This window comes from Pangasianodon hypophthalmus, chromosome 16, assembly GCF_027358585.1.
Source record: "Pangasianodon hypophthalmus isolate fPanHyp1 chromosome 16, fPanHyp1.pri, whole genome shotgun sequence".
NCBI lineage: Eukaryota > Metazoa > Chordata > Actinopteri > Siluriformes > Pangasiidae > Pangasianodon > Pangasianodon hypophthalmus.
Window position 1 is genome coordinate 12,389,694 of NC_069725.1, and position 12,271 is coordinate 12,401,964.

Consider the following 12,271-nt stretch of genomic DNA (forward strand, 5'->3'; position numbering starts at 1 on the left):
GTGATACAATGTATAAAATTAACTAAAAAACAATCAGAAACATTTTAGGGAAAAATATGAAAAATAAAAAAGTTCCAATAACCTGGTTGCATAAGTGTGCACACTCTTTTATAATTGGGGATGTGACTGTGTTCAGAATGAACCAATCACATTCAATCTCATGTTCAAAAGTAATTATTATACAGCTGTCATCAATGAAATTATTCTGATTAACCCCAAATAAAGACCAGCTGTTTCTGTAGGATTTTCTTCACATCTTCTTGGTTTCATCTGATATCTGAAGCCATGGTCTGCAAAGAGCTTACAAAGCCTGTATAGGGTCCCACTGTCAAAAGGTAATGATCAGGAGAGGGGTACAAAACATTTCCAAAACATTAGATGTACCATGGAACACCATAAAGGCCATCATCAACAAGTGGAGAAAATGGACCACCACAGTAACATCACCAAGAACAGGACGTCCCTCCAAAATTTATAAAAGGACAAGACTAAAACTTACCAGGGAGGCTGCCAAGAGCCCTACAGCAACACTAAAGGAGCTGCAGCAATATCTGACAAGTACTGATTACTATCTGCATGTGACAACAATCTCTTGTATTCTTAACATGTCTGCGCTATGGGGTAGGGTGGCTAGACAGAAGCCCTTTCTCACAAAAAAAAACCAAAAAACATCCAAGCCCAACTAAATCACTCCAAACCATGTGGCAAAATGTGTGGTTTCTGACAAAACCAAATCCAAAAGGTATAATAATTCCATAATTCCAAAAGAACACCATACCCATGGTGAAACATGGTGTTGATAATGATGATGCTTTATGATGCTTTAGGGCTACTTTTCTTCAGCCAGAACTAGGGCTTTTATCAAGGTGGAGGGAATCATGAGTAGCTACAAATACCTATCGATTTTAGTGCAAAACCTTCAGGTGTCTGCTAGTAAGCTGAAGATGAAAAGGAATTTCCACTTTTAGAACAACAATGACCCAAAGCATACATCCAGATCAACAAAGGAATGGCTTAACCAAAAGAAGATCAGTGTTTTTGAATGACCTAGCCAGAGTCCAGACCTGAATCCAACTAAAATTCTGTGGGGTGACCTGAAGGGGGCTGAGCACAAGAGATGCCCTTACAATTTGATGGATCTAGAATGTTTTTGCAAGAAAGAGTGGGAAAATATTGCCAAGTCAAGACGTGCCACGCTGATAGACTCTTAGTCAAAAAGGCTGAGTGGTGTAATACAATCAAAAGGTGCTTCAACAATGTATTAGTTTAGGGTGTACACACTTATGCAACCAAATTATTGTAAGTTTTTTATTTTTCCTATTTTTGCCTAAAATGTTTCTGATTGGTTTTCACTAAATGTTTATACGTTGAGGATGGAAAACGTTCTGACCTGATTTATCTTGGTTTCATTTTTTTACATCACAAAAACCTGCCATTTTAACAGGGGTGTGTAGACACCCCTTTTTATATCCACTGTAGATGAGGCGGAAAATAAAGCAGACATAGAAAGTACTAGAAATAGAGAACAAATGTTAGAAGCTAGTAGTTTGCTAAAGTTCAAGCAGACAGGTACATACACTATATGGCCAAAAGTTTGTAGACAAATGACCATCACACCCATATGTGGGTCTTCCCCAAACTGTTGCCACAAAGTTGGAAGCACACAATTTCGACAGAATGTCGTTGTATGCTGTAGCATTACTTCACTGGAACTAAGGGACCCAAACCTGCTTGGAGAACCCTGGTGTGGGTGTGTGCCCAGGAAGACTCGGGAGGCAGGCAGAATGTTGGCAGAGCTCAGGGCTTGTGTTTATTGTCAGCGCGGTTTCCAAAACTCCAAAAAAGGGACAAACCAATGAAAAAGGGGCCGTCACTAGCTTGCGGTTTTTACCCTGTTCAAGTTCAAGGTTCACTTGCACGCTGTGTGTGTGGGTGTGTGTGTCTTGCAAGCTCCACCAGCTATATTACTTACTCTCTCTTTCTCGCACCAGTTATGGGAGTCCCTGAAAGCACAAAGAGACACAAATAAGTAGACTGGCGGTAATAAGACACAGGTGTGAATCATCACACATTACCATCTGGTTCAACCCACCTCCTCTCCGTCTGCAGCTGACACTCAACTATGCCCCTGCTGCCTCACTGTTCCAGCATGACAATGCCCCTGTGCACAAAGTGAGGTCCATGAATACATGGTTTGCATGATTGGTGTGGAAGAACTTCTTGTGGAAGAGCCCTGACCTCAACCCCACTGAACACCTTTGGGATGAATTGGATCGCTGACTGCACCCCAGGCCTCCTCGCCCGATATCAGTGCCTGACCTTACTAATTCTCTTGTGGCTGAATGGGCAAATCTACACAACCAATGCCTCAAAATCTAGTGGAAAGCCTTTCCAGAAGAGTGGAGGTTATTATAACAGCAAAGGGGGACTAAATCTGGAATGGGATGTTCAGAAATCACATATGGGTGTGATGGTCAGGTGTCCACAAACTTTTGGGCACATACTATAGGTTTATGTACATATATATAAACCTTAAGAGACATATGTGCATTATTTTGCATTGGACAGAATACCATAGTAGTTTATGGTTGCTTGTACAGTCCAGACTGTCTGTTTTCAGTTATGTTCCAAGAGAATTGTTAAGCTATCCTGTTCATTCTGTTATTATTTGAGTGATATGATATACACAGTGCCTGTGAGTTTTGTTTTAAAAACATTTCTGTCACTGCAACCATTGATTGAATATTGATAGTCTATCTTAGCGCAGTTAAATGTCAAAATGCTCACTTTCAGAGCGTGTGTGTACGTGTACGAAAGTTGGCAGGATGTGTGAACCTATGTGGCACAGCTGTGGTGTGAACAATGTCTGTCATCCAAATACAAGATTACAGTAATGGAACAGCAGCCCATAATCCTTGTGAGGACCTTTTTAGCTGCTGTTTTTGTAAAAAAAAAAAAAAAAAAATGGGCTATCCTTTCCTAGGGGGAACATTTGCACACGCACTGAAGTGACAGCAATAAATTCTTCTCTTCTAATTACTAATGTTTTATATGATGCCAGTGTGTCATTGATGTGCCTGTCAACCAATAGAAAACTTTCGAATCAGCGCAGCCCATACACACACATTCACTGGGTGTATATGCACCACCCGCTGAAAGTACTGGAATGAAAAGAAATGAAAGCTGAAATTCTGATCTATCCTCTCATATTCATCTTTTGATCTCAAACCCAAATGTCTTCATTGTATAGCAAAAAACAAAAGAAATGGCCTTGCAGTTCCAATACTTTTGGATGGGACTGTATGTATCCATGCATTCAGTGACCCCTAAGGTCACCTTGTCAAAGCTGTGGAAAGAGAATGCACTTAAGGCATGCCTGAACACAAGGCCACTAATGCACAAGATAGACAACCTTTAATCTCTTTACACATCTCCAACTGTGTGTGGGGAGCCAGTTGTCAGAGAGCAGTATAGAGTCTGATCCACACTCCTTCAAGTTCTTACTGCCTCTTCTTCAAGTCTCAACACAGCCAGTGCTGGCAGCTTCACTTACCTTAAAGTGTCTCTTTGAGCATCTTTACATTTTGACATGGTGGCCTAAAACAGGTCCAGCTAGATAGTTATACTCTGTCTCTTATCACTTTCTCCTGTACTGAGGTATGTTATCTTCCTCTCTCTCTCTCTCTCTCTCTCTCTCTCTCTCTCTCTTTCTATCTGTCTATCTATCTCGGCTCTTTCAAACTCGACACTTAAATATGTTTTATTATTTCCTATTTATTATGATTATTGACTGCAGTTGCAATTTGACCTAAAATTCATATTTACTTCATACTTATTTTTACTTCTTTATCAAGACATTTATTTAGCTTCTGTTCCTATGAATTTCTTTACAGTAGGCCTGTCCCTGTTGACTGAATTACTCTGGGAACAGCACCCAGTGACAGTAGAAATTAGTCAGTTAGATTAAAGTCTTGTTAATTCATTGATTTATTTCATGTAAATCATACCAGGACACTAGCATTCCCCCACATGAACATAATTGATTTTTTTTAACATGTTGGGTGACATGCTACCCCATCCTAGGGTGTCCCCAGCCTTGTGCCCTGAGTTCCCTGGGATAAGCTCCAGGCTCCCTGCAACCCTGTGTAGGATAAGTGGTACAGAAAATGAATGGATGGATGGATGGATGGGTGACATGCTATCCTACAGTAATAATTAATACCTGTTTAGCCACTCTTTCTTCCAAAAACATTCTAGCGCCATCAAATTGTAAGGGCATCTCCTGTGCACAGCCCGCTTCAGGTCACCCCACAGAGTTCGAGTTGGATTCAGGTCTGGGCTCTGGCTAGGTCATTCAAAAACATTGATCTTCTTTTGGTTAAGCCATTCCTTTGCTGATTTGGACGTATGCTTTGGGTCATTGTCATGCTGAAATGCGAAATTCCTTTTCATCTTCAGCTTACTAGCAGACACCTGAAGGTTTTGCACTAAAATCGATAGGTATTTGTAGCTACTCATGATTCCCTCCACCTTGATAAAAGCCCTAGTTCTGGCTAAAGAAAAGCAGCCCTAAAGCATGATGCTGCCACCACCATGCTTCACTGTGGGTATGGTGTTCTTTTGGTGATGTGCTTTTTTTTTTTTTGCACCAAACATATCTTTTGGAATTATGGAATTATTATACCTTTTGGAATTGTTCGCCTCTGACCATAACACATTTTGCCACATGGTTTGGAGTGATTTAGTTGGGCTTGGATGTTTTTTGTGAGAAAGGATTTCCGTTTAGCCACCTTACCCCATAGCCCAGACACGTGAAGAATATGAGAGATTGTTGTCACATGCAGATAGTAATCAGTACTTGTCAGATATTCCTGCAGATATTCCTGCATTCCTGCAGTCTCTTAGCAGCCTCCCTGGTAGGTTTTTGTCTTGTCCTTTTATAAATTCTGGAGGGACGTCCTGTTCTTGGTGATGTTACTGTGGTGTTCCATTTTCTCCACTTGTTGATGATGGCCTTTATGGTGTTCCATGGTACATCTAATGTTTTGGAAATTCTTTTATATGCCTCTCCTGGTCGATATCTTTTGCCAAGTGAGATACTGTACAGGCTTTGTAAGATCTTTGCAGACCATGGCTTCAGCAGTCAGATGAAACCAAGAAGATGTGAAGAAAATCCTACAGAAACAGCTAGTCTTTTTTGGGGGTTAATCAGAATAATTTCACTGATGACAGCTGTATAATAATTACTTTTGAAGGTGAGATTGAATGTGATTGGTTCATTCTGAACACAGCCACATCCCCAATTATAAGAGTGTGCACACTTATGCAACCAGGTTATTGTAACCTTTTCATTTTTCCCTAAAATGTTTCTGATTGTTTTTCACTTAATTTTTTTTATATTGTAATTTCACATTGAGGATGGAAAAAGTTCTGACATGATTTATCTTAGTTTATTTCTTCACAGAAACCTGTCATTTTAACAGGGCTGTGTAGACTTTTTATGTCCACTGTAGATGAGATTGTTCTAGAACAAGGCTGATGAGCTGTGCTGGTTGAAAGCATTTGGGGGGGTGGAGCACTGTGTGCTGTTGCGGGGGGCAGATATCATGCCTAGCCTATACAAAAAGCATCTTATATTTTAAGTAGCCTCTGTGAACATAAACAAGTAGAACACGGTGCCAACAGCATCAATGGGAATGCCTCTGCCGCCAACAAGTCTAGTCCTTCTTGTTAGTAATTTGTATGCCTCAAATGCCCTTAAAATTAGCATAAATAAATGGGGGGGAAAAATCCAACTTTGCACATTTTTGTCAGTTCTCAGGCTGTGGCATTTCTACAATCTCTTTAACAGGGAGTTTAAGGAAAGCACGTGAATAGCGATGAGTGTGGTCATTGAAAAGGAACGTATGGTGCCAGGAATTGCATTCACACAGATATTTGCATGGATGGAGCAGTGAAGCAAGCATGCAGATAACCTGTTGTTATTTTATTAGAATTTTGAGAATTAGTGTGTAAATATAAACAAGTTAAATTGAAAATGCGTGTTTTTGCGAATTCTTTTGTCACCACTTTTGATAGCTATTTGCTAAAATTGTTAAAATTGTTGCTATATAAGAAAACATTTACTGTAAATAAGAAGTAAAGCAATGTTAAAAAAAAAAATCATGGCCTGCACTGCTGTTTGTAGTTCAGGTCAAGCTACCCCCCAACCCCCACTCAGGTTAACCGTTAACCACAGTTATTTTCCGCACAGTTAGTCGATTAAGATGATTATGTTACCAGCACAGACCTAAATCACAGTTTTCTAATTTCAACAGATTTCACTAAACCTACACTAATTCATACAATTCCTGGACATTTGACTGATCCAGAATTTTTCAAAGGTCTGTCTCAAGTTCCCTATGCTTGTATCTTTTATTTAAAGCTAATCTAGCACACTGACCACAGAGCAGATCTGTTTTTCAAGTGTATGATTGCAAACTGAAGTCATACAGGACTTCCAACCATGATAAAGACTAGGTGAAATGTTAAGTATACACATATTACAGCAGGAAATGTGGCTTTTATGCAAAAGTAAAATCTGCTGATAGAAGCAAAACTGCTAATATACCACTAACTATTTCAGTTTTATGTTCTCAGCGCCACATAATAATAATTATGAGAGCAAGTTCTAAACAGTCTGAGGCAACTGAAAGAGCAATAAAATGTTGCCACATATCTTTGTCAACAAGACAGTATCTAAATTTCTTACCAAGAAATATCAATTTAAATTACATTTATGTGCTGGCCCCATTCCTCTGCTTGAAAATGTGCTGAGTGATTTGATTAAAGCAGTTTATTACAAGTGGGTGAATGGAGAGCAGGGCATGCCACACACGCAGTAAATGCCAACTCGTGACTGAAAATAGTCAGAAACTATTTCGTTTAACACCACGGAACATTACTGTATTCTAGCAAACTGTTGTTTTGTTGGTAATGATTGATCATAGGCATGTACTTCTTGAAGTGTTGTGTATAATGAGAGTGCGAAAATAACGGACAGACTATACCATTAACGTGCATGAGCTGACCACTAATACAGCACAGGTCATTAGTTTCTTTACAACTGGAACTTAGTGACTAGCAACCAAACTCATAAGGTAGTTAACGTTGAGCATTAATGGGAAAGGAGAATGTTTTACCAGCTTCATCTGGTTTTTCACTCGTATTAGTTTGCGTTTCTGCCTCTGGTTGCTCTCTTGTTCTCTCTTTCTCTCTGTCCCTCACTCTACCAACTTTCCCAACCCGCTTACTCTGATCAGTGCTCATGTAATGAAGGTGCATTGTTTTCTCAGAACAGATAAATAAATAAAATGCATTTTTGTAAATGGCACACGATATACTTTGCCGTTTGCCAGTATACCCAGGCACAGTGTATCACCTATGTATTGGAAAGGCTGATGTCCTTTGGTGTCAACACACTCCATAAAAAAAAGTGTAAGAGAAAGTCTAAATCCAAAATCCCACTGATTTTGACACACTGAAACCTGGTGAATCAGGGAAGTTGAACGCTGCTAGGTGTTGCCAAAAGGGGTGTGACAGTTCCCCTCCTTTGACAATCGGCACAGCCTCTTGGATGAGAAGCAGATTGATTTGGACAACGTTGATGGAAGTTTGCCATTTGTGGGGTTAAGTATCTATTAAAGGGATCCAGCAGCACTTCCTTTGACCAGACCCTTTTGAACAGACCCCATTGGAGTACACTATATAGTGTCACTGTCTGATGAAAAACATGCAGGCCTTTTTTGTGGTTTTGACTTTTTTCTATACCGTATATGGAATGCAGGCATACTCCTTTCTTTAGCCATAGAAGCTGACATCTAAGTGACAAATAGAAAGCTGATATATCTTAACTAGCATGTCCGTGTATACTTGTAGTATGTTTAATGAACTGAAGATTGAATTGGATTAAATGATTGAACTTTATTTGTAGACTTTATTTGTGAGCATGATTCCTAATGCAGAGATATTTTCTAATATTGGTTGGAGACACTTGTAGAGGTGGCTTGTTCTACTCCTTCATAGGGAATGTTTAATGCGCATGTGGACGTCCCTCTTCAGTTCAGACCACAGGCTTTTAATAGGGTTCAAATACAGAGATTGCAGTGACCATTGCAAAACACTGTTTGTTTAACCGTTTCACAAAAATGCAATCAAACATAGCCAGAAATTCCTTCCAAAAGAGTAAGGTAGAAACTAACAGGGGAAACAAACAGCTCAGAGATACACAATGGCGCTGATTTAGAAAGAGGTGAGACATACACTCATAATTCTTTATTATATTATTATACAGTAGTTATATGTTTGTCCTAGAAGTTTCTATGTTTTCCTCGCTTAGTTGACTAGTCTGTGCTTTAATTATGGAAAAGGCAACTAGGTAATTTTTTTGACTGCTATACTGGCTGGCTAGTAAAAATGAATATATAACTTTACAACTTTATCAGTTACATTTGACATCTGCAACAAGAGAATGTTCTTCTACCCATGGCAAATGAAACTCTGAATTTATGTTCTGACCATCTGCAGTCCTCAAGGTCGCTGCTATGTTTGCATGTGCATACCTACATCCCATTCTTCCGTTGCAGTAGGCTAGTCGATCCTTTTTCCTGGTTGCCTGGCTCCTTCTGTTTTTTTTTTTAATCCCAACACAACAAAGCCAGTCTCTCAATTTCATTTCATTTAGAGGGAGCTGTCGTATTCTGAAAACTCATTGTGGCCCTGCGTGTGATTTATCACTGGGAAAAAGGAGGCAGTGTTGATGTTCAGACCTGCCCTAACTTTTATCTTGTTTGAATGAGGCCAAATGATGGTGCAGTGTTGCAAGATCACACACTTGCTGAAACATAGCTTATTTGTAACTGCATATTCAGACTGACTGCAAGACTGACAGTCATGCAGACTGTTTGAGCACATTTACACTTGGCCACGTCATATATCTTGTATTTGGATAGTATCCTGATAAGATTTTTACCACTTGCTTGTAGCCAAATGCAGCTCCATTTTGCTAGACTGAGCATGTTAATATGCAAATCAGCACACTATATTCAGACACTAGCTTTCAGTGTTGTTTTTTGGTTTTAATTGCTTTAGGAATGAGATGGTTGCCGAATTTAAAAAAAATGTGGTTTTAAATTTAGTTAATGTTTTTCAACATTCCTAGAGCATTTATCAGCTATAGTGGCTTGGGGAGACAGATGCATTTACACTTGTATTACACTGATTATACCCTGCTTACCTTTGGTCATTTTATGCTTCCCGAGTATCAGGATTACATCTGGAAGAGATTATCCATGAATATAAAATGGAAGTGTAAATGACCCAAGATACCACTTAATTTACGGCAGGAAATCTGGTTTTTGTGACAACTGTCAAACTTTGCTGGAAAAATTCAAACATAATTCACAGCTGGGTGGTGTGGTGGTGCAGCGGGTAGTTCCAGTGTCCCCAGTTTTATCCTGACCTTGGGTTATGGTCTGTGCACAGTTGCACATGTTCTCCACATGTGTATGTGGGTTTCCTCTGGATTTTCCAATTTCCTCCCAACTCCCTGAAGCATGCATATAGGTGGATTCGTTCTGTTAAATTCCTCCTAGGTGTGAATGGGCGTCTGAATGTGTGTGCATGGTGCCATGCGATGGGCTTGCGTCCCATCCAGGATGTATTCCCACCTCGCGCCCAGTGTTCCTGGGATAGACTCAGGATCCTCCGCAGCCCTGACCTGGATATAGCTATTACTGAAGTTGAAAAAATGATAATACACAGTTAACCTTTTGCTAAAAAATGATATGTTTAGTTTAGGCATGTGCTAGAAAGCAACTATGTGATATACTAGTATATTTAAGACACACAATATCGTTATTGTTATTTAAAATAGTCTCACTATATTGTGTGTAATGCAGGAGCATTTAGGATATGCAACCTAAAGAAATCCCACATATGTATATTAAAGCATATGCCATAACTCTGCTTACTAAATGAAAGCCAATGGGAACTTGACAGACTTGGTGGACAGAACTGGAATGTTTGGTTTCGATGCCGGTGGCATACAGTAAAGTGAAATTGAGTAACAGTTGCTGTAAGGGATTAGGTAACTGCTAAGGCCCAAACTACGACTTCAGGTAGTATGCATTCATTTATGCAGGGCTTTATCTTGACATTACATCTGAAAGTGACTGACTCATACAGAATGTTGTGAGAACTTTTAGTAAAGTATTCGACAGACTCTGTAATGGTTAGGAGGTAATGTTGTTAGGCAAAATGAATGTTCATACAATGTTCCAAAAACATCTAATATAATAATTTTTGGCTTTGTAAAGTTCTTAGGATACCTTTAGAAATTATGTACATATATATATATATATATATATATATATATATATATATATATATATATATATGGATTTGTATATATATATATATATATATATATATATATATATATATATGTATGTATGTATATATATATATATATATATATATATATATATATATATATATATATATATGTTTTAAGACAATGTTGAAGGAATGTTTCTAACATCATAGAATGCCCTGGAAACCTGAACGAAACATTCCGCTAACCAAAATTGTTAGCAGTGAGGAGATGACAATGATCAAGTTTGAGGTTACAACTATTTGATTATTTATTTACCAATTTTGCTCACTAATTAGCACCAGTTCTTCAGTGGACTAAGGCTATCTCTTACAATTTTACTGCAATGCAATTGTAATATTAACTTCAAAATACCCATGATATGTTTATCTCACTTATTAGCAATATAAGAATATTTACAGACCCCTGTTTGGGGACATCCCTGATGACAGGTCTGTGAGTGTACAGGTATTGGAGGGGATGTATAATCAACTTTTGTTTCATTTTTACAAATATGAGTTATTTTACCATTTTTTATTTCACCTTGTTACACAATCTTAACATGAATCTTCCAAGAGTCAATGACTGCAGATGAGGTAAGCATTTAGAATGAGTCATTTTAACCCAAAATCTCTCTTTTTATCTCTGAATTCTTTCTCAGGCTGCTGTAAATGGTGACATGTCTGCAGTGGAGGGTTTGTCAGAGAATGACAGCAGACTGGAGATGACCAATGAGAACAGCCCCTTAACGGGGGCAGAACCACCTTCACCGTTTAGCCCCAAACAGAACGGGGGCGCAGCATCACCTGCAGGTAAATATGCACAGATACCAAATCCTTCGTAGGTGTATACAATGAAGTGCATATTGCATAGCACAGACAATACTGACATACACCTTCTTGGCAATGACATATGTTTGTCTGGCTCTTCTCAAGACCCACCAAGAGGGAAACTATAATGACTATAACTATAACATGTTGGAATATGCCTTTGCATTTTTAAAACTAATTCACTGTCATCTTCTCTCTCTCCCTCTCTCTCTCTCTCTCTCAGATGAGAGTGTGAACAGCCTCAGGAGGAAGAGATCTCGGAAGCGTTCTGAAACAGATTACGAGTGTGCCTGGGACTCTTGCAGTGAGGTGTGTGCTCACCTCACCACTCTGAGATTTCAGAACCATAGAGATTCACTATGATGTCTTGGTTTTGTGTATTTGCATGGTTTTGTACATTTAGCAGGAGGCACACATTATGTACATCCAATTACAATCCCAATTGCGTGTACATTGGTATGTGTTCTAGAATTTTCTAAATTTGTATTTTTCTGAACTTGTGTTTTTTTGCATTTACAGTGGATTCAGAAGGTGTTCAGACCCCCTTCATTATTGCACACTTTTTTGTGTTGTGGATTTGATTTTAAATGGATATAGTTGCAATTTTTACCCATCAATCTTCACTTAATCTCCCATAATAATGAAATGAAAACATGTTTTTTTGGAAATTAATTACAAATCAAAAACTGAAATCTCTTATTTGCAAAAGTATTCCCTTTATTCAGTACTTTGTAGAAGCCCCTTTGGCAGCAATTACACCTACAAGTCTTCTTGGATATGTCTCTACAAGGTTTGCATACCTGGATTCGGGAAGTTTCTCCCATTCTTCATGAGAGATCCTCTCAAGTTAGATTGGATGGTGCGTGTCTGTGAACTGCCATCTTCAGGTCTCTCCACAGATGTTCAATGGAGTTTAAGCCTGGGCTTTGGCTGGGCCACTCAAGAACATTCAGAGACTTGACCCAAAGCTACTCCAGTGTTGTTTTGGCTGTATGCTTAGGGTCATAGCCATGTTGAAAGGTGAACTATC

At 38.9% G+C, this 12,271-nt stretch overlaps 1 protein-coding gene across 6 annotated transcripts in view; it reads left to right on the plus strand.

The window, feature by feature from the left end:
• Positions 1–12,271, plus strand: part of dnmt3bb.1 (DNA (cytosine-5-)-methyltransferase 3 beta, duplicate b.1) — a 47,422-nt gene that overhangs the window by 12,002 nt on the left and 23,149 nt on the right. For all 6 annotated transcript variants that reach the window (XM_026920662.3, XM_034311868.2, XM_034311869.2 and 3 more), the window contains exons 3-4: positions 11,073–11,223; positions 11,465–11,550. In XM_026920662.3, the coding sequence (XP_026776463.1) occupies positions 11,073–11,223; positions 11,465–11,550 (237 nt within the window). The remainder of the gene's footprint in view (positions 1–11,072; positions 11,224–11,464; positions 11,551–12,271) is intronic.